The 21,628-nt window shown below is 52.5% G+C and overlaps 1 protein-coding gene across 1 annotated transcript in view; it reads right to left on the bottom strand.

The window, feature by feature from the left end:
- Nucleotides 1–155: 155 nt before the first annotated feature.
- The window catches only part of COPA (COPI coat complex subunit alpha), a 32,950-nt gene continuing 11,477 nt past the window's right edge, over nt 156–21,628 (bottom strand). The window contains exons 10-33 of the mRNA XM_044991704.1: nt 20,189–20,271; nt 18,491–18,641; nt 17,882–17,948; nt 17,397–17,472; nt 15,036–15,118; nt 13,805–13,944; nt 12,615–12,700; nt 12,244–12,382; nt 11,330–11,492; nt 11,082–11,228; nt 10,025–10,214; nt 9,419–9,514; nt 8,472–8,560; nt 8,107–8,230; nt 6,452–6,541; nt 6,061–6,170; nt 5,330–5,407; nt 4,998–5,066; nt 4,325–4,461; nt 3,434–3,620; nt 3,232–3,342; nt 2,642–2,803; nt 2,100–2,294; nt 156–903 (exon numbers count right to left, since the gene is read on the bottom strand). Of these exons, the coding sequence (XP_044847639.1) occupies nt 844–903; nt 2,100–2,294; nt 2,642–2,803; nt 3,232–3,342; nt 3,434–3,620; nt 4,325–4,461; nt 4,998–5,066; nt 5,330–5,407; nt 6,061–6,170; nt 6,452–6,541; nt 8,107–8,230; nt 8,472–8,560; nt 9,419–9,514; nt 10,025–10,214; nt 11,082–11,228; nt 11,330–11,492; nt 12,244–12,382; nt 12,615–12,700; nt 13,805–13,944; nt 15,036–15,118; nt 17,397–17,472; nt 17,882–17,948; nt 18,491–18,641; nt 20,189–20,271 (2,833 nt within the window). The 3' untranslated portion in view covers nt 156–843. The remainder of the gene's footprint in view (nt 904–2,099; nt 2,295–2,641; nt 2,804–3,231; nt 3,343–3,433; nt 3,621–4,324; nt 4,462–4,997; nt 5,067–5,329; nt 5,408–6,060; nt 6,171–6,451; nt 6,542–8,106; nt 8,231–8,471; nt 8,561–9,418; nt 9,515–10,024; nt 10,215–11,081; nt 11,229–11,329; nt 11,493–12,243; nt 12,383–12,614; nt 12,701–13,804; nt 13,945–15,035; nt 15,119–17,396; nt 17,473–17,881; nt 17,949–18,490; nt 18,642–20,188; nt 20,272–21,628) is intronic.

The following is a 21,628-nucleotide window of genomic DNA, read 5'->3' as shown; positions in this document are numbered from 1 at the left end:
AGCAAAGCCTTTATGAGCGTGACTGTCCCTTTAAAGCCCACAGGAGTAAAGAGAAGTGCAGCTCCACCTGCTTACATCACTCCACACAGTAAGCTGGAACAACCAGCCCATTGTAGGCTCTGTCAGAAGGGCTGAACCAGTGAAAGGGGAGTCCGGTCGGTTAATTCACTTTATTAACATGAAAAGGAGCCAACGTTGGGGAAAGCTGCTAAGGACACAAATCAACCCAAGTGCTGGGATTCCAAGCCACTTTCCTGCTCCTGTCAGGGAAGGGACACGAAGCCCGTGAGCCTCCTTGGATCAGGACTCGACTGCCCATAGGACAAACTCTCGATTCTACCCAGGGCCATGCTGAACTTGAACCAAGCTGCTTCTTCTGCTCCCCAAGCCAAGCTGGGTTCCCAGAGCCCCGGTTCTGCATCCCTGTCCGGGAGGGATGGAATCTGTGACTGGAGAAGGGGGGGGGGGGGTGTCTGTGCGTTTCCATATGGCGCGTCTGGCTCTGGTCACAACAAAGGCTCTTGGGCAGAGGGAACGTTCCAGTTAACGGGGTGAACGTCACATGAACTGCACCTTGTGACAGGATCCCATGTTATTACTTGTTGGGCTCAGGGGAGGGGGCGGGGGTTTCACCAGGGCTTGCCAACTGTGGCGTGGGAGGGAGGAGCAGCTCTCACCGACTGCACAGCAATGGTGCAAAAGATCCAGGGGCAGCGGTTCGTTTAGGAGCTGGAACGAGGGAAGGGAGAACCAGAAGCAAGATGCAGGTTTCAGGGTGGCAGGACTGAGGGTCTAGCCAGAGGGAAGCCGGAAGTTCCCGTCTCCCCAGCCTGGGGCAGGGCCTTAGCGGAACTGGAGTGGGCTGATTCGCAGCCCAATGACGTCTTTGCCGATCTCTGTCACCTGGAGAACAAAAGGGAGGTGGTTAATGGTTAACAGCAACACAAGCTTGGGGTTCCCGGCACAGATCGCTTCTACCAGTCCACGCTGCAGGGACTGACTGTGCTGGGGTGGACGGAGACAGTTTGAGAACCTCATCTCAACCACATGCAGCTTTGTGCCACCCAGCCTCCTCCTATAGCCCAGAATCCTAGTCCAAATGGCATCAACGGGACCAGGATCCAGCCCTAGGTGCATTACAAGCGCAGTTCTCCTGGCCTGCCCCGGACCATGGCTGCAACAGAAGAACCACCAGCGTTTTAAATGAAGTACTGAGCAGGAGGCTCAGTCCAGAGCGACCCGCAGGGCTCGAGGAAGGCCAGACCCAGTTGTGCTTTGATCTGTAGGACGTGCTGCTGCCGCTGCTATTCTGAAAGGTCTCTCAATGAAAAGAAAGATGAACTGCCCAGCTGGTAGCTGAGGCAGGCGCACGCACACCCTGGGCTGCTCAAGTCACTGCCCGCAGACAAACGGGCGCTCTCCCACCAGCAGCTCCAGGCACTTGTGTTCACACGCTCCTACGGTGCCCCTAGACCAAGCCCAGCCCATCCTGTGTCTGTCCCTGATCTGAAGGAGCCACAGACTGCGAGTGGCAGGGACACTGCAGGGCTTTGCCTCCTAATCAAGGGACACACCCACTCAGCTCAGGGTAACCCAGGCGGCCTGTTAGCGAGGGGATTTCACTGCAGCACCGGCCACCCTGCACAGTCCTCATCCCCAAGGAGCTGTCAGCGCTTCCCCAACTTTATACACACTGCACCACTCCAACAGGGAGGGGGCCGGCGGCATGGACTACAAGGGGGCCGGCGTGTTTGGGACAGACACCAGGGCAGACACCGGCTCTTCAAGTGCCAGACAGTCATTACAACCCTCGCAGAGCAAACGGGAGCTGGGTGATGAAGGTCTCACCAAGCCCCGACTCAGCTCAGATCCACCCGCCCTGGGAAGGATGAAGGGCTGAGTTGAACCTGCTAGGATAAGAACCTGGGGTTCCAGGGATTCTTGATATTTCAACCCCGAGGCCTGAACCACTGATGTTCCCTCCTGCCGAGACTCAAGGGAAACATTTACAGAGAGCGTTAGGCAGGGAGAATTCGTCAGGAGGAGCCAAGGACCAGAGGTGGGGGAGGAGGAGCTGCCACCACAAGCGGTGCCCTTACCGTGGTGACTCGGCAGATCTGTCCCCGGAACTCGGGGCAGTAGCAGGCGCCGCTGAGCGGGCACTTCTCCACCGGCTTGCCGCGGTAGATGGGCCGGTAGGAGGCGGCGCAGATGTCGAAGGGGTTGTGCATGTCGTAGTTGAGCTGGTAGGTGTCGGTGGGGTTCTTCTCGCAGGCGGACAGGATCTTGCGTGTCTAGGGAGGGAAAGGGAAGCATTAGTGGAGAATGGAGAGCCAGCAGCGGAGTACGCAGGGAACCAGCTTTGGAATACGGAACGGCTCCAACCTGACCACATCTCTCTGCTTTACACACCAGGAAATTAGGGCCGGGAAACATCCTTCCCTCCCAGCACAGCCTGCCTGCCTGAGACATACATCCCCACCGCCCCAGCTGAGACACCCGCCCCAAGCCCAGGCTCATTGCTTCCTACTGCACGGCCTCCCCTGCCCACCTTTGCCCTGCTCAGCCTGGTCCCACGAGGAGTGAAGGGACCCGAGCACACCAGGACCCAGTCCCCCCTCACTGTGCCCTGCACACTTACCTGCTGCGACACTTCGGGCTTGGGGCCCAGCTCCAGGAGCCGGCGAGCGAAGGTGGCGGCTGTCTTGAAGTTTTTGAGCTTAAAGAAGAGATTGAGGGCGGTGCGCAGCACCAGGATCATGTGGACGGGCTGCAGGTTGGAGTGGGTGAAGTAGGCTGCCATCTGCGTTGGGGGAAGCCGGGGAGAGAAAACACCATCACTAGGGGGCAGCGTTTGCCAATTACCTCTTGGAGCAAAGAGAGAGCTGCATCTTGGGAGGCGACCCCGCCCTAGCACAATGCAGTCTGGCTGCTAGAGGGAGCAGGACAAACCCAGTGGGGTGGAGCTGCAGAGGGACAAGGCAGCCTGAGGCCGACAGTCAGTGCTGCTGATGGTATGGGAGGCGGGTTAGTACAAGACCTGCTTCACAGATAGGGGAAACTGAGGCCCGGTGACTCACCCCAGGCCACCTGGGGAATCCGCAAGAGGAACTGGGCATTGAATTCAGGATTCCCAGTCTCCTATCACCACTAGCCCATTCCCTCCCAGAGCCAAGAACAGAGCCTAGGAGTCCTGGCCATGATAACCGGAGTGCAGTGCAGCGTCCGTACCTCGCAGGTGCGTTTCTGCTGCTCCAGGGTCTCTTTGGGGAGCTTCTTCCTCTCGATCTCCATTGACAGCCCCACGATGTACTCTCGGCAGATGGCGATCAGCTGCTGGGCCTGTGACAAGGAGAGAGAGAGAGTCAGGCACCATTCGCCCGCGGCTCCTGAGAGGGAGTGGAATGGGAGCCGGGAGAGATGTGCCCCTCACCTCGGCGATCTCCTGCTTGTTATCCACCACCAGCAGCGGCACGCTCAGCAGGATGGCGCGGAACTTCTCCACCGCCTCCTCGAACTTGCCAGCCGTGGTGAGCTGGTAGCAGACTTGCAGGCGCTGGATCAGGTCGTTGAGCTTCAGGCCGACGACCGGGAGGGCATTCTTCAACCCGGCGTCCTTCCTGGAGGTGCGGGAAGGGGCAGGAGCTTCAGTGAGAAACTGTGAACCGGGAGGCCAGCTGGACCCCCGGAGGGGATTGGGGGCGGCGGGGGGGCATTCTGCACTACAACCAGTCAGTGACACATTGGCCTGGCTGCACTAGGTCCACACTGCAGCTCCTTGGCCATCACAGCTGTGTGGCAACCACGGACGGGGTCTCCAAGCCTCCCCTGCTGCCTGACTGGTGCATGCTGGGAAAATCTGGGTCGCTATCCCATACTGCCTCAGCCACCTCTGCAGATACCCAAAGTTCCAGGCTAGCTCGGCCAGAAGAAACCAGCAGCAGGTGGCAAGGGAGCGCTAACCCCACCTGCCTAACCTTGTTTAAGCTCTAACAAGGAGAGCCGGGTGACAAAGTCCATCAGAAAATGGCCCCGGGATGGAATTCCCCCTAGAACTTGTGCTATCAACAGAGGGGCCGGTCCCAGATCCATTGATGAACACTGAGCCGTTTAAAAAACTATTCAAAATGTGCTTGTTTACGTCAAGGGAAAGGGCAGGTGACACCAGGCAGGGAGTGGGTGGGGCCTGTTTTGTGTTTGAACATGACTCGCACACAGGGAGCTAACCGGCAGGTAACTATAACCGCCAGCAGCAGCCAGGGAAGAGTCAGAGGAAATGGCAGAGAGGCCTGAAGGAGAGGCTGGATTCCGCCTCGCTGCTCACCAGTTCCGATGTGGATATCCATACATGGCGGGCAGGCAGGGAAGTGCTTGGTAGGTGGTGCGGCCCCGGGCATAGGTCTGCAGGAACAGCTGCTTGTAGGGGCCAAAATTAGTCACTCCCACCTGGTCGTGGAGGAGCTGGAGAGAAAGAGGGGAAGCACCACACTTATTGGCAGGTCACTGCGTAGGAGCAGCTCCAACCCCGCCCACAGCTTAGACGGGGATCTCATCCTGTGCAGACATTAGCCCCCCAGCCTATTAGAACTTCTCCTTTGTACCTGGGGAGCCTGAAGCACAGGGAGGAGAAGGGACTTATCCGAGCAGACACAGTGAGTCTGCGACAGAGACTGAAAGAGAACCCAGGCGTCCTGAGCTTTAGCCGAGAAACTCTCCTCTTCCTTAGGGAGGTTAATCCGGTATTGCCAGGCAGTCACAGGAAGGCAGCGGGTGCAGCTCCCAGAGCGCTGGGGAGGGATTTGGCCACATCTCCCCATTAACATCTCACCCCGAGAAGGGATCTCTAACTGTTCTTCAAACTGAACAGCATGGGGCATGAGACTACTGCATAATCTGCCTTGAGCACCCCATATCAGCTGACACCCCTCTGCCCGACTACCCCTTGCTGGAAGGGGTCACAAACAGGAGGGGGAGAGGGGATCTCTGGGATAACTTACCCGCATGGCTGTCTCGAAGGAACCACCCAGGATGTGATCAACAGGCAGCTGGGAATTGTTACACCAGACCTAGGGGAGAGGAAGAAATGCATTACAAGAGGGGCTGTGGCGGGGGGGGGGGGTGTCACGCCTGCCCAATGCTACCCAACACACTCACATCCCATTGAACACCAGCAGCAGGGCTCCAGCCACTTCTCCCAACAAGGCACCACCAGTTCCTGATGCTGATAATTAACCAGCGCAGGAAGGTGAGCAGGCGGGACCAGACCAGGAAAGGCAGGTGCCCGAGGGAGAAGGTTTCAGAGCAAGGCACGGCGGGTTTGTCCTGTTACCTGAGCTGGGCTGGTGCCCTTGGTGGGTGGCACAAAGAATCCATCCTCGGCTCCTCCTGCCGGGCCAGCAGGGACATCCTAGGGGAGCAAACGGGGCACTGATTAGCTAGTCAATGCCATGTTAGTGACTGACAGCTCTGCAGCCTGGCACCGCACACTGAACGCTCACCCCTGGGCTGCCCTGCTAATGTGCTTCAGCCGTAACCTCAAGAATCACTTCTAAACGGAGAGAGGGGAGGTTAGCCTCCGTGGCCCATTCAATCTTTGGCCTCGGCTGAAATTGCCAAGGGGACAGCTGGGGCACGGGCTAGTCTGACACCCCTCCATGCATTTCATAGGCCAAACAGCCATCAGGACGCAATCACCAGAGCCCAGTGCCATCGAATCTCGGCTTTCACCTCGAACAGATGGATTTCTAGGGGACGTCAGTGTGAACAAAGTGTGAAGCCATGTGGTGACCCTACAGGCAGCCTGATGCAGCAGCTCAAGAGTGTTAACTGCCCCCTACCTCACAATGGGGCACTGGGTTCCGGAGCCAATGACAACAACTTAACCCTTGACATTAACCCTTTCACTGCTGATCACTTCAACAGAAACATCCCACCCAGATTGGGTTCGTGTGGCCTCCAATTCTTCTCCTGGCTTTCCCAGCGCCCATCCCACTGCAGCCCTGCTCCTTACGGCTCCCGGTTCCTCCCAAGAGCACCCCCCGCCCCCCCCCAGCTCCCTACCAGTTCAGGGGGGAGGTCCAAATCCTCTTCAACTTCCCATCCGCCTCCTTCCTCCTGTCCCTTCCCAAGGGCTTCGTCTCCAAAGCCTTCCCCGGCGTCCACAAAGCCATCTGCGCGTGCAACAGAGCCAGAGTCAGACCTGGGCTGGAGAGGAGAGACACCCCCCCACACACACACACACACACTCCCCGGCGTCCACAAAGCCATCTGCGCGTGCAACAGAGCCAGAGTCAGACCTGGGCTGGAGAGGAGAGACACCCCCCCACACACACACACACTCCCCGGCATCCACAAAGCCATCTGCGCGTGCAACAGAGCCAGAGTCAGACCGGGGCTGGAGAGGAGAGACACCCCCCCCCCGACACACACACTCCCCGGCATGTGTTCTCACCCTCATCCAGCTGCAACTCAGCATCCTCTCCCCAGCCTTCCGTGCCAACCGTGTCGATGTCGATATCAGCAGCCAACGCCCCTCCTTTGCCTGGGGAAAGGGACAGCATCACTCATTCACCCCACTCCAACAGACTCAGATATTAGGCTGGCCCACCACAGCCCAGCTCCTATTGTCACAGAGCTGTGCTGCATTAGAGGCCAAAGACATTTGAAGCCTAGGTGAATTGCATCCAGGGGATTTCCTGGGAATGGTTTAAATGTCATCTTCAAACGGGCTACCAGCCTGCACCAGAGGCCCGGGAGAAGCCAGAGGTTTACCAGCTGGGCTGCTGGAGTCACGAGAGGGAATTAAAGCTTGCCTAGCCCAGCGCAATTAGAGTTGGTTCTGCTGCGATTAACTGGGCCTGCAAGTTTACCCCGATGATGAAAGTGAGTGAAAATTCGTAAGACGTCAGAATAACCTATCACGGCAAATGTTGATGGGAAACGGTGCGACAGACAGACTGAAGCAGGCCAAACTAAAAAGGCCCCTGATATAATTCCTGGACTGTGTGAAGATCCCGCCTGGTAAACAAGAACAGCGAGAGACCGGTAATCAATGAACCAAAGTGGTGCATCGGAAACAAGGCCTAAAGGGTGGACAAAATATGAAGGGATGGGCTATTCCACTCCTGCTCCCTTTTGGGGGCCTGACCAAAAAAGACTTTGGGAGGAACGCTGCTACCACAGTGCTGGCTGGCTGAAAGATGAGAGAAGGGGAAGGAGGGACCCAGACCTTCTCTGTGCTAATCCTGAGACGCCCTGACCAGGCCAGGCCAGAGAGAGAGAGAGCCCGATGACACTGCCACCCTCTAAAGCCCAAAGACCACCTGGGATGGGAAGCTCTCTCTTCCCCTCCACAAATACATCCTTTCCCTACCCTTCCCTACCTTATTTCTTCTCTTTCCCATCTCTCTCCGATAAGAATCTGGCTTAGCTGGCCAAGACTGCATATTTTGCAGCACTGCTGTAAGCTTGTGAAAGAGAGAGGCAGCTAAAAGCAATGCCTACACAGCCCCATGCTGACACAAGTTTGCTAGATCTCAGAGTGACACAAGACCATGTGCTGGTTCCTGTGTTTTTCCAGCAGTGAGGTTGCAAGTCCAAGTCAATACTAGAGACAAATGCTGCATTTTCTATCTTTGCTGTTCTCTTCTCTCCCCTCGTGCATTTTTGTCTTGTCTTTTAGGTACCAGGATCGGACTTCAACAGCCGCCATAACGACAACTCCAGCCCAGCTCAACTAACTTCTCTCTTCCCCAAAAGGACCGTTATTACCACCTTTAACACCATCTCAGAGACTGTCAAATGGGGTTTCTTTCTAAAACCTCTCTCCAGCTAAGGGGAAAGGGAACAAGGAATGTTCAGACGAAAGCCTCACTTAATTCTGTTCATTTCCAAGGCTTTAACTCTTTTCCGAATCTTTAATACGAAGTTGCAAGAATTTTTAATAACGTGTCTGCCATAGCACTAAGCAGGCTGAGGTCCATATAACAAACCCCAGACCTTGTTTAACCCCATTTAATATTGGACAGTGTGTCCTGTTCACGCCTTTGACTATTTGGGCCCATTCCATCTATATTAATACAACAGTGCCCAAGTCCGCAATGCTACCTTTGCTAGCAATTGTTCCTTCAAAGAATCCCTTGGAGACAGTGAGCAATGGCCAGTTAGTGTCCAGAGGCATGATGGCAGCAGGGGGCTGGAGCAGCTTTGCATTGGGGTCAATGTCTGGAATCTGAAAAGAGAGAGATCCAGAACTACAGAGCATGGAAAGAAAACCCTCGGCTTAGCCTCCCCTCCATGTAATGCCAGGTGCTGGTCTCAGCCCTGGCTGGAGAGGGGGCTCCTTCCTTCCTTCAGGGAGGTGTCAACTAAAACCTCGACCTCGTCGGCCCCAGTGCTAACTCCCACTGCTATCCTCTCCTCTTCCGGGTGGAGCCTGGCACCAGGCAGGAAGCAACAGCTGATCCACTAACCGTTTCCTTTTCTGGATCAAACGTCTCCTTCAGACTCTCGGCTTCTTCATCCAAGCCATGGGTTGCGGCTGTGAGATAGGCCAAGGACTCTGAAAAGGCACATAACACATATGGCAGATGGATACATCATCTGTAGGGCCCTGTGTAAATCTTTTTTTTTTTTTTTTTTTTTTAAGAAATGTCATGACAGCGTAAATGTAAAGTATTGAACTTCAGGGAGTTTGCACAGAATGAATTTTACAAGCAAGTTTAGTCAATTTCAAGTAAAACATCTTTAAAAGATGACGGTTTGGGGGCATATGAATCATGAGTCACACAAGATACTTACAATGTGTCCGACACCCCATATACCATACACATGAACTTTCGGAAGGACAGGGGATTTCCTATACCAGGTCTCTAGGCCTTGCGAGATGAAAGTAAGATTGGCAGGATATACAGGGGCCCATCAGCTCCCACAGGCATCACAGGAGGGGGTTGTGGGTCACGGAAGAAAGATGGACTGTTTTCTAGTGGTCAAAGCAGGTGATCAGGAGTCCCAGACTATTGGCAGCTCTGTCACTAATTGTTGTGACTTTAGATAATGCACATCCCGTCTCTGTGCCTCACTCAGTTTGTGTCTGAAAAGTGAGGGCGATAATGCTGAGCTGCCTCCAGGGGGCACTGCGAGGGTTAACGTTTGGAAAACGCTTTGAGACACTTGGCTGAGGAGAAGCAGATGGGGAAAGTGTTGGGATCCTCGGCTCCCAAACGAAGAGCCATACAGTGGGGTCACACCCAGCCGCGATGCGGCAGCTAAAGCTCTTCCTGGCCCCCCTTTAGCTGTGGTTCTGGACACTTAAGCGGGAGGCAAAGCAAAGATGCAGGAACTGACGTTTACTGGATCTTTCCCGCTGTCCCCCAACCCACAGGGCAGCGGCACAAGATGCTGGTGCTGCGATACTCACTCTGCCCGCAGTTCTTCAGGATCCTCACCCTCTCTGCTACATCCCCGAGGTACAGGGCATTCTGATAGTGGCCACTCATGTCTTTACGGATCTCAGCTAAACCAGAGGACGAGATAGAAACAGTCACCACCCCTCTGCAGTTCTCAGCCTCCTCTATGAGCTGTTCCTTCTTCCCCCTCTCAGGGTGTCACTTGGCTCCAGGGGCGGCTCAAGGATTTTGGCCGCCCCAAGCAGGGCGGCACGCCGCAGGGGGGCGCTGCCAGTCGCCGGTCCCGTGGCTCCGGGGGACCTCTTGCAGACGTGCCTGCGGGAGGTCCGCTGGTCCCGGGGCTCCGGTGGACCTCCCGCAGGCATGACTGCGGAAGGTCCGCCGGAGCCGCCTGCCGCCCTGCCGGCAAAATGCCGCCCCATGCGCGCGCTTGGGTCTGGAGCCGGCCCTGCTTGGCTCCATTATTAATTGTTATTATTATTCTTTATTTGTATTGCAACAACATCTAGGAACCCCCCAGTCACGGACAGGATCCCACTGTGCTGTAGGCTGTACGAACACAAAGAGACTGCCACTGGCTCAAGGGCTGACGTTCTAACCCCTGCCCCGGGACTCACCTATCTTCATCATCTTGCGGAGCTTCTCCAGGTTGCCTGTGATGAGGTACAGGAAGGAGAGCCTGTCGAAGTTCTTGGTGCGCTGGTAGCACATCTCCACGATCTGATGGTTTCCCTGCAGCAAGGCCACCTCCCCCAGCTTCTCCCAGCAATTCTTGTCGTCCAGAGCCTTGGCTGCCTCCAGGGCGATCTAACAGAATGCGGCAGACATGGGCACAGATGTGAGAGCAGGGATGGAAGGATGGTCCAGCTAGGATGTGAGCTGGCCTGGGACTCTGGAGACCTGGGCTCAGCTCTCTGCTCCACCTAAGATGTTCCGTGTAACCTTGGGCAAGTCTCTCTGTGCCTCAGTTCCCATCTGTACAATGGGGATAACAGCCTCACAAGGGTGTTATGAGGATACATTAAAGATAGGCTCTGTGAGACTCTCAGATACCTGTGACAGACAGTTGCTCTCTACAGCTCTGATCCAGCTGCATAATAAGGAAATAAAGCAGACATCCCTGCCCTGGCCCACTCCACACATGTGGACTTTACCATCACTTTCAACCACAGCTCCAAACAAGCTGCAATCTGATTTTGGTCCCTCTTCAGGATCGCCATATGGTCTGTGCCTCCAATCACACCCTGGTCTAGCTAAATTCACTGCGGATCCACAGGCCCACCCAACCTTGTGCCCAAGAGCAGGGACCTCCAGTTAGTTCACATTAAATGGATTTTTAACATTCCTGTTTAGTACAGAGGTGCAGCCTGGGGAAACGACAGGCCCCATCATGCACTGCTCCAAGCAAGCTTCTGTTCAGATTAAGATGGGCCATCGCTCGCAGGGAGCTGTAGACCCTGGGGGTGAAATCCAAATCTTAATGATGAGGGCCAGCAGAGGCCTCACTGCAGAATTTCAGAGGCTGTGCCTGGACCAGCACACGTTATCCAGAATGCAGACGAGCCTTTCCCCGAGACCACACCATACAGTCTGCCACCTGCACAGGCAGCAATTCAGAGAGTAGTACCCGTGCAGATAGCCCCTTCCCTGCCCCAGCGCAGGCTGGCCTCTCACCTCGATATTGCCACACTCCAGTGCCAGGCTGAACCGGGTCTTCTCATCCTTTACGAAATGCAGCGCCACCTCGGGGTAGCCCTTCTTCTGCAGGTAGGCGATGATGGACTGGCCCACCAGCTTGGCGTTCCTCACCATGTGCAACACCTAGGAGGGAGGCAGCCAGGCAGAGGAAATGAGAATGCCACGTGGCAGGCATTATCCTATGGCACCAGGTCGTGGAAAGATGCCATGCCCTGGCCCCTCACCTCATCATATTTCCTGTTGATCAGCGCCAGCTTGAACTTGAACTCCGTGGGGTCGATGGTGAGGACCCTGGGTCGGCATTCCCTGTCTAGACAGTACACGTTGTTCCCCTTCACGCGGGTGACATAAATAGGCAGGTCCAGAGTACGGATGATTCCGTGATCCCTAAACCAGGAGACGACATATGTATGTTACATAGCGTGACCCATTCTAACGTCATGCGCCTCTCCGGCCAGGTCCATTAGCTTGGGAGAAGCTACAGACCCACATACCCCTGTATATGGCCTCGCCACTAGCGTGGGTTATAACAGCAACCCCAGTCTAGGGAACAGGCCGCCACAAGGCCGGTGTCAACAAGAAAGAAATGAAAAGGTACAGCTGCACCCAAAGGCTAGGCTGCAGGACTGCCTCACTCTACGGATCACAGAACTGACTTTGAATCCAGTGTTGGGAAGAGAAAATACAGAGCAAATTCCTGTTCAGCCTGAAAAGCTATTTCGGCTCCCCTAAGCTAGCAGTGAGCTAGCCTTTATTTGATAGTTCCACCCGCTAGGATGTGAGCTGATATGATCAAGGCAACCTAATTTTACACAGTGGCTTCAATAAACTCCACCCCCACGAAAACACAAGAGGGGAGAGTGAGGAGAGGCTTTTAGCCGTGGTTTTGAGAGAGGGAGCTGCACCCACCCTGGGGAGCTGCAGGGAAGAAGAGAGGAGGCTGTTGCTACAGAGGGAGGGTCCCCAGGGCGTTGTTCCTGACAGCAGGAGGTGCAGAGGAGAAGGCTCACATACCCAAACCCAGCAGCTGAGGCGCAGCCCAATATCCAACCAAGCCCAGCCACATTTGGCGAGGGGAGGACAGGTCCTTCAGAGAGACACCCCCTTGACTCCTGAGCCCTGCAAGCGGCAGACTCACCCTGTGGTGACGGCGTATTTGATGTGGTTGCTGGTGGTGTAGATGAAGACACCGCTCTCATCCCAGGCGCCGCTCTTGACGCGGATATTCTCATGGATGTTACACAGGGACTCCAGCTTCCTGTTGCAGATCATGATGGCTGGAGAGGAGGAGGAAGTCCAGAAAACCGTAAGGGTTACAGAGGGCTTGTCTACACAGCAAATTACTGCGCGGCAAAGCAGGGTGTGAATCTACAGCGCACCAGCTGGCCACGCCATAACCTCCCACATGGGCACTGCTACGGCGCACTAGGTCCGAAGTGCGGCTTGGTGTTCTAAACAGCCCCCAGCTGAGAGCAGGCAGAGCTGCTGAAAACCCTAAAAGGTCCTTACCGTGCTTAGCCAGCAGAGCCACATGGGACATGTCAGCTGACCAGATGACATACTTCACCTTGGAGATCTTCACGGAAGCCTGGGTTCTGCAGGGGGAGACAGGATTACCATGAGGGCCTCTTTCAGGGAGACTGTCACAATATTCCTCACCAACTAAAAGAGCTTTGTTATCTCTAGGGACTCCCACTCCCAAGAACTCTGGGGCTTGATTCTCAGATCCCCTAAGGCCGCCTTACACCATTCTGGCACTGTAAAGTGGCATTAAAGTGAGCTCAATGAAATGTACACGGCCACACTAGTGTGAAGGGGCCACAGCATATCGGGGAATTGGCTCCTCTGGAGTCTATCCTAGCCAGGAGAAGTCCCCCGAAAGCAACCCAGGTTGAGATATGTAAAGTGACAATTTACGTTAAGCCCAAAATTCAGGTTTTATTTTCAGAGACAGATTTTACAGAACACAGGAAAGAGTTTCCCATGCAACTTTTGTTTCAATACAACTTGATGCAAGCCTTCTCGCGGTGCTAGAAATCCAAGGGCACCGGTCTTGGGATAGTGCACGAGAACCAGGAAGTGAAACGAACCAGGCTAGTTTCAAGGCACAACACTGAGTGAAATGCAAAGTAAATCTATTTGTAAATGCTTCAGTATTATTAATCTGGGATTCTAAAGTCCCCGGTAGCATACAAGGCTGTTTAAAAGGCATAGTTTGTATGTCAGCAGGGCCCTTTAAAAGCTGAACTAGACGCAGAAGCACTGACATATATACTATAGTGATCAATCCTGCACTGAATTAGGGATTTGGCCAGATGCATGATCAGTGCAAAGTGCTATCACATTCTGAGGTGGCAGCATTTCACACTCACGTTGAACTTGTGTAAATGATGTCACAAGGTACAAGGCAACAGAGAGTCGGGTCCCTGACCTAAACCAATGAGTCTTTTCCTTTGCCAGTCTCTAGTGTTCTGTAGTTGTAGAGATGGACATGGGGGACCGTGCCCATTTTCCCCTGCGAAAGGTGACAATGCCTGCAGAACGTTTACACTTCGCTAGTAGCTGGGATTTGGATCCATTTGACACAGCTCGCAGCTGACGCTAGGTTTTGGAGCGTATGAATAGCCATGGCCTGTCCCCAAAAGGCACACGTTGGCAGGATTACAACATGAAATCTCTCCCAGCAGGTGGGACCTTACCGCTTCTGTTGCACATCAAAGAGGGTGATCGAGTCTGCATCCCTGAGTAAAAGGTTCCCAGTGCCAGCGTAGAAAATCTCATCACAGTTCGGGACCTGCACTTTCTTGGTAATCTCATTCTTCAGGTTCTTGATTAGGATCTGTCGTGCGGGGAGGGGGAAATCAAGAGAGAGAGTTAGATAGGAAGAACCAAAAGATTTCCCTTCCACGATGAAAATCAAGTCTAAACACCAAATTGCTCTCTTCACTGTGTTAAAAGAGAATCCTTGGGGCAGAGTTGTCGAGCACTTACAGCAGAAGTCTGGAAGAGGGCCGGGGGAGATTTCTCTTCCCCTAGTAGAAGCCACGAGGGTCTGGAGTGGGAGCAGGGGGGAAAAAGGGAGATCCTTCTTCCTTACAACAGCAAAGGGGTTTGTTTGTTGAATGGGGAAAGGAGGTGTTCAAATGCATCAACACTTAGTAGCTAGAGGCCCAATGAAAAATGGAGCCCACAAAGCATGATCAATGGTCCATGTGCTGGTAGGGATCCTACCCAACCTCCGCTCTGACGGGGTGGAGAGGAGCTGTTTTTTCTGTTCTGACTGAAAGGAGGGAGAAAATATCACATCCTCCATATCTCTTTGGCTAATGAAGTTCAACCTTCTGGTAAGATTTCCAAGCACTGTGCGTGAGCAGGTGTATGGGTGGAGAAGATACAGTGGAGAAAAAGCAGAGAGCTCAGCATAGGGAAACAAACAGAAATAAAGGGTTGGAGGAAGAGAGGAAGCAGTAGACACTGAAGAGGCCAATCCAAGGAAAGGAATCAGAGAACGAAGCCAGGAAGGAAGGAAGAACAAAACTAAGATGTAGCAAGCATTCAATGTCTGCTCACCAAAAATAGCCTGACGATGATACAACTAAATACAACACAAACTAAATAGTATACAACTATTTTATTTAAACTGCAAGAGGTGTGCATGGCAGCATAAGTATTTTTCACCGTGGCTAGTTGGTGTTGGTGAACATTAGAAAAAAGAAAGGACAAAAACTGTTTTCATTAGTTTAAATTTCATTTTTACATTAAGCTTCCTTTTTACCTAACTTCAGAGCCAGATCTTCCCGACAGCACCCCACCAATACACTTGAACCGACAACAATCTGATTAGCCGTTTGTGTCTCCCCCTCCGTGCGTACAGACTTTCAAATGACAAAACACAGTTAAAGAGACGACCCTGATGAGTGTGGCCCTTACCGAATGCATGCGATCCAGGACTGCAAAGCGGTTGCGAGCTACCCACACAGCTGTCAGCCCAGAGGAACGCTTCCCTTCCGGGGCTGGGAAGAGCAAAACACAGGCAGCGAATAAAACCTCTGGCAGGCTCATATGGCAACACATTAGTCAGTCTTGTTTGATTCCATCTTGCCTGCGTTGGATCAGCTGCTTCCTACTAACTCAAATTTAACCTGAGGCTATTCACGAGATTCATTTCCTCCCCCACCACCCTTTCAGATCTCAGCATGACCAGCGCCAGCCCTTCTCTCTAGCCAAGGCACAAGACACGTGGCTGCCGGCACAGCCAACGCCACTGTCTGGCGGAGAAGCAGGCCATCCTGGGTGACAGCGCATTCGATCAAACTAACGAGCAGAGCCTCACTGGCCAAACGAACTGAGAGCAGCAAGGGTCCCGGCTTCAATGCAAGCCCCCCTGCCGGGGCTACCCAGCGTAACCAGCTGGAGGAGAATGAATGCACTTTCCCTAGCGTGCAGCTGCTCCCTCGGTTTTAAAATGCTAATATGAACACAGTGCTGCGTGTCACACGGGCATGGAGAGAACCGTACTGCAGGACCCACTGCAGATGTGGCGAAGGCTTCGGCATCAGTAATACAGGTGATGTGTGCTAAGCGGTGGGGGAATAGATAAGCCCGGGAGAGACCTGCTGCAGTTACAGTAAAATGAAGTGATTGTCCCACTCTTTAGCCCCCAGACTCTTTCCTCGTTACCACCACCACTACTCATGACAGTTGTGTGTTAAGGGAGATGCGCTAAGGATATCGGAGATCCAGACAGTCACCGGTGTCAATGAGACCTTACTGATCATGCTTGTGACAGGCCAGTGCCCCAATGAGGGGAAAAGGGAATCAAGTCTCATGTATTCCACACTGTAAGTTCTTGTAGTTAAGCACACAAGGCTGGAGACCTGGATTCTACAGACAGGGTCTTTCCTGTGTAAACGATGGTCATATGGCTTTCTCTGAGTTTACGCATCTTTAAAGCCAGATTATTACTGGCCTCTCTGATTGGCTCACACCTGAGGAACTTTCCTCATTAATGTTCATCGTATATAGATGCTCAGATAGAAGGTGCTTGAAACATTCCTATTACCCTACATATTTTCTTTACAACAGAAGGTTGTATAATGATCTCCTCTGTGACTATTCTTTTTTTTTCCTTGGCCCAAAAGCCCAGATTTATTGACTTGGCCTTTCTCCGGGGATTTCCCAGGGGAGCAAGCTGAGGGTGCTAAGATCAATACTGATGGTGCAGTGCGGAAGTATAGCTGGGCAGAGGTTCCAGGAGACAAAAGCAGTACGTTATGAAGGATATTTACCCCAGGATGGAATGTTACATTGTGTATAAGTGCTTTGGGTTTTTTTTAAAGTCAAAGGCCAAGCTTTTCAAAAGTGACGAGGGAGATTTTGGGTGCCCAATTGGAGACACCTTTAAAAGGGCTTTGTTTTCAGAAAGCACTGAGCATTTGCCCTCTGAAAAATCAAGCTCTTTAAAGAGGTCTCAACGTCACATGCCCAAACCCACTAGTCACTTTTGAAACTTTCAACCGAAATATGTGAAGTACCATCTGTACTGTTCAATATAGTTAATATATATTAAGGGACTAAAAAAGGCCCCTCTTTGCTTCCCATCTCTGAGATATACCAGCTGACTTTTGTGCCAGAGACTGTTCTCTCCATTAGACCTGCATAAACCAGTAAAGTTACTAATGAGTGAGCTGGATCTAGTCTGCCTCATACATCACCCCCAACACTGCCAGCTATGTACACATCCTAGAATCTTTACTGCCGTGACGACAGAGGCAGGAAGAATCCAGCTGGAGTTTCAGATCCCAAGAGGAAGAAAAAAAATGAATAATGTTTTGACTTGTAAATTGAGAAAATCTGATCTGGAATTTGCAGAGAGAGAATATGAATACTGGGCCCCAGCAGTGTCACTTTTACAGCCGCTTTTCAGAGTATAAACCCACTTTGAATACAACGTATCTGGGTGAAATCCATCTCCACTGACAAGGGAGGGAAGCTGCCTGCTGTGTCGAAAGGGAAAATGGAAAGATCCTAATAATTGAATTATAAAATATATATTTGCAGCTGTAAAGTTTGGGATGAACATGAATTTTTCAAGTCAATGTACCACGTGATCTAGTAAGCAGGAAGGCCTGCCAAATGATGCACACTGCATGGGCTACAGGAAACGCAGGGAGAGAGTGCAACAAAGACTTGGAGAACAGAGGCTTTTTTTTACAATGGGATAGAGGAGATGGGGGCAGGACTGAAGAAAGGGAGACTAACAAAGAAAAATGCAAGACAATAAATGCCTACCATCGGGGTTCTGGGAGTCTGCGTCCTTGGGGATGGTGTACAGGTCATAGGTGCTGTTCTCCAGGTTACTAGCTCTCTACGGAGGGGAAAATACACACACATATATATGCACATATACACACACGCGTGCCATCTGTTCACTCTTCCCTCTACAGAGAGAATTTAGTTGCAAAGAATAGTGGGAAGAAGTCATCTCCCTTGAATGCTGTACAGGACACCTGGATACCAAGGGGATGGGCACCCTTCTGTGTTTATGGGAGATGGTGAGGAGATCCTTGGCTGGAAAACTCCACACAAACCAGTCTCCAGTCTGGCAGCACACCCAGCCCATGTTCCCAGTGATGAGACTGTTCTGTAAGATGGAGGCTAACCAGCGTTCGAACCAAACCCTGAAGACATCATTCCCAGCCCCGGCTTGCCCAGAGATGCTTCTCTAACACAGCGCAGAGCAATGTGGGGCAGGTCCCCTTTCGGGGCTGGCTTACCGTGCAGAGCAGGACAGCATTCTCAGCTGGGTTGTACGACATGTTGAACACTGGGAACTTGGAACCACTGAAGAAGAGACACAAAGAGAAGAGAAAGTGAACAACGGCTCATGCCCCTGGGGGATGGTGCTTGGTTTGCTGCTGATGTCCCAGAATGCATCTTCCTGGGATAGCACAGATGCCTGAAGGGCCCAAGACAAGTCACTTCCTGCCCATTTCCCAGCCCCCCCAAACATGGCACAGTTCTCAGTCCTTGGCCTCTGCAGACAACAGGGACAATCAGCATTAATGGTGACAGTGATTTACGTGAAGGACACCTCGCCCCACAAGGAACTGGACCGAGACCCATCACTCTCGTCACAGAGGTCACCAAACGGCCACTACCATTTTGGAACAGCCTAGAAGTCCGAGGCTCTATAGCCCGTTATCTACTCCCCAAGCTCTGTATCAAAGGTCACGTTTGCATTTGACTGAACAGTCAGTTTGAAATCAACCTGAGGGGAAGGAGGAAGACAGTGCAGCTTGCGTATCTGCAATGGATTAACTGGGAGCTCAGGGCAGCGGCGTTTATCCGAGTGCCAGGACTATCCCGGCACACGGGCCCCTCACCTTCTCAGCTGCATGACAGCAACGTCTTTGGAGCTGTTGAAATCGAGCTGGCGCAGGAAACGGTCCTTCACATAATACAGCATGTTCCCGTGCACCGCATAGGCAGGCCGCTCACGCTCCAGCTTGAACACGATCATGCCGCCGTCGTGGCCTGGGAAAAGAAAGACAGGAATCATCGCCGGCTGTCACGATCCAATCCAGATGGGGCAGGGGCAAGCTGCCTTTCCCTTCTGTCTCCATAACAGAGGGGATCCTCTGGATAGGGAAGAGTATTCCCCCGGGAATTCAGAGGGGCTGAACGCACACACTGCACAGTCAGTGACAGCCAGCATTCAGCAGTCACTCACCTTGACCGAAAGGGTGAATTCCTTTTCCTACCCCATTAGCAGCTCCCCTATTTGAAGAGAGGGTCAGCCCCCTCTTCCTTCCTTTCCATTAACCAGTCAAGCCAGGCCCCTAACCCCCTCCCTGTGGACTATTCAGCACAGGGCATGCCTCCAACACAGGATCCCAACAGAGGGGTTTAGGGGACTCCATCTCCTGTGGCTATAAGGGTCGGGGCGTGGTAAGACTGGTGGATTTTATTTGTATTACAGTTGTCCCTAGAGGGCTCAGGAAGGGATCAGGGCCCCATTCCTCTAAGGGCTAACCACACTCAGAGCAAGAGACAAGCTCCACCCTGAGGAGCTCGTAACTTGGCTTCTGACTAGAATCGTATCCCCGCTTACATCCATTCAGAATGTCGCTGCACAGATCATTTCCCCAGTCCCCTGCTTTGACCCCGTCACCCCTCTCTCCACAGCTCTCTGCTGGCTCCCCCTTCTCTACTGCGAACACAAGCTACATCTCCGCTCTGGAGGCCCTTCATGGCCTCTCCCCAATCCGACCATCTCTCCTTGAAATGCTGACTCCGGCCTCCAATCAGGGGGTTGGACTAGATACCTCCTGAGGTCCCTTCCAGCCCTGAGATTCTAGGATTCTATGATCAGCTCATGCTGCCAGCCTCCATCACCCACTTGTTAAGTTTTCAAACAAGCACCTTCGTGCTCTCTCTCTCTCTCTCGTGTCCGCCCTCACGCTTGAGAGGAGCTCACTGTGAACACCTGCACGACTCCCTCATTACACACCTTCAAACCCCCGCTTCAAACTCTCCTTTGCCGGACACCTGTTAAAAACGGTGGTTAGTCCGCTGGTTTCTGAGACCACTGCCTGTCAGGCCGACCAATACTATTCCCATGTACTCCCCCATCTGTCTGCACCCACTTGTCGTCTCCTGTCTTACACTGGAAGCTCTTTGGGGCAGGGCCTGTCTTTGCTCTGTGCACAGCACCTAGCACCCTGGGGTCTTGCTCCATGACTGGGGTACCTAGACACTATGGCAGTGGTTCTCACGGTGGGCCGCATAGGCAGCTCTCTCTGCGTTGTGTGAGCTGCATTCACACAATAGATACACTACCTGTATGGCCCTGAGGATGTCACATGGTCTGCAGCTGTGTGCTGATTGGGCCACAGGCTGAGAACCACTGCACTATGGGAATATCAATCAGAAGCATTTTAGCCCCTCCTGTTCTCTCTAGGGTAAACCAGACCATAGAAAAGAGCATCTAGCCCACGAAGAGGGCTCTGACATGTGCCAACGGACCCCATAACCCCTTCCCCTCATCACCACCTGCCAGAACCTGGCAGGATTCCTTTTACCTGCAGCAAAGAGGTTGAGGTTGGGGTGAGCAGCCAACACCCAAAAGCGATCGTGATCTCGGCGGAAGGTCTGGACGCCCGTGCTGGGTGGGGGAAACGAGAAACAAGATGAAGCAGAAGCCTTGGAGTAAACACCAGGTTGTAAAATGAAGACTTGGAGCCTAAACGTCCAGAATGTACGTGACACTCCCTGGGGAAGCGTGACCCTAGGCACCCCTGTATTCACACCCTACACACTACAGCAGTAATATCTGTACAAACAATGCCTTGGGAGGTAGCATCTGAAACTTAATAATACGCTAGTCATTAATATCATTGCAAAATGCATGTGTTAACGGTCCATGGGAAGTACTCTGGATGATGTTACTAGAACATGTTTAAGACCAAGAGGCTAGCCTCGGGAAAAGTGGTAAACAGGTCTGTCCTAGATAAAGCAATGTGGGTTTACCTCGCTTTACATATTAGCAATAAACAAAGCCATCGAGCTAAACCAACAGGGGTGACCCTGATCCTGAACTTGAGAGACAGAGAATTAACATTGCTCCTGAATCCCAGAGACACAGGGGACAATCCCCAGGACGCCTTCCTGACTTGCAAGGCAAAGACATCCCTTGGGGGTAAAGGAACAGAAAAAAATCCTCCATCTTTATCCTTCACCCTAAGAGACAAACAAACCAAGCGACTGGATCTCTGATGAGTTCTGGTCAGGTCAGCCAGTAAAAAGCTGAAAAGACAACTGGAGATGAGAGAAACCATCTTATACAAAGACTGTATCTTGCTACGTTAAAGTTTTAGTCTTTTAGATTAATGTTTTCACTTTTACTTGGTTGTAAGCATCTCTGCCTTTATCCCTTTCACTTGGCATCACTTAATCCATGTTCTTCTGTTAACGAACTTGTTTTACTTTCACTACAAGCCAACTCAGTGCAGTGTTTGAAGGAAAAGGTGTATTTCATTCAGTTCAGTTAAGCTGTAATGTACTCACTCTTTAACAGAGCAGCAAACTTAATCTTTTCTGGGATTATTCAGTGATAGGTGCTGTGAATTGCAAAGAAACATCTCTGAAGAGCTCGGACGCTGGAATTCACTGATTGTTATCTGCTAGGCAAGGTTTGGGCAGGGAGAGCCTTGAGTTTGCTGGTGAGGAAGACAGACTGGTGTGGCAGGGACCTGACGCAGTCTAATCTCTAGCAAAGCTACCTGTCTGCCTCAGCAGGAGGGAACAATGGCGCTCAGCTCTGGGTGTTCCCAGCAGTGTTACAGGGAGGCAGTAGTGTCCAATAGTTAGAGCAGGGGACTGAGTGTTGGGAATTCTGAGTTCTACGCCTCGCTCAGGAAGGGAGGATGTTCTAGGGATTATACCAGGGAGTGGAGAACCAGGACTCGCAGGTTCCATTCTCAGCTCTACCACTGACTCACTGAGACACAGCAAACATGGGG

Source organism: Mauremys mutica, chromosome 17 (assembly GCF_020497125.1).
Source record: "Mauremys mutica isolate MM-2020 ecotype Southern chromosome 17, ASM2049712v1, whole genome shotgun sequence".
Taxonomy (NCBI): Eukaryota; Metazoa; Chordata; order Testudines; family Geoemydidae; genus Mauremys; species Mauremys mutica.
This window is presented reverse-complemented; position numbering and strand designations above follow the sequence as displayed.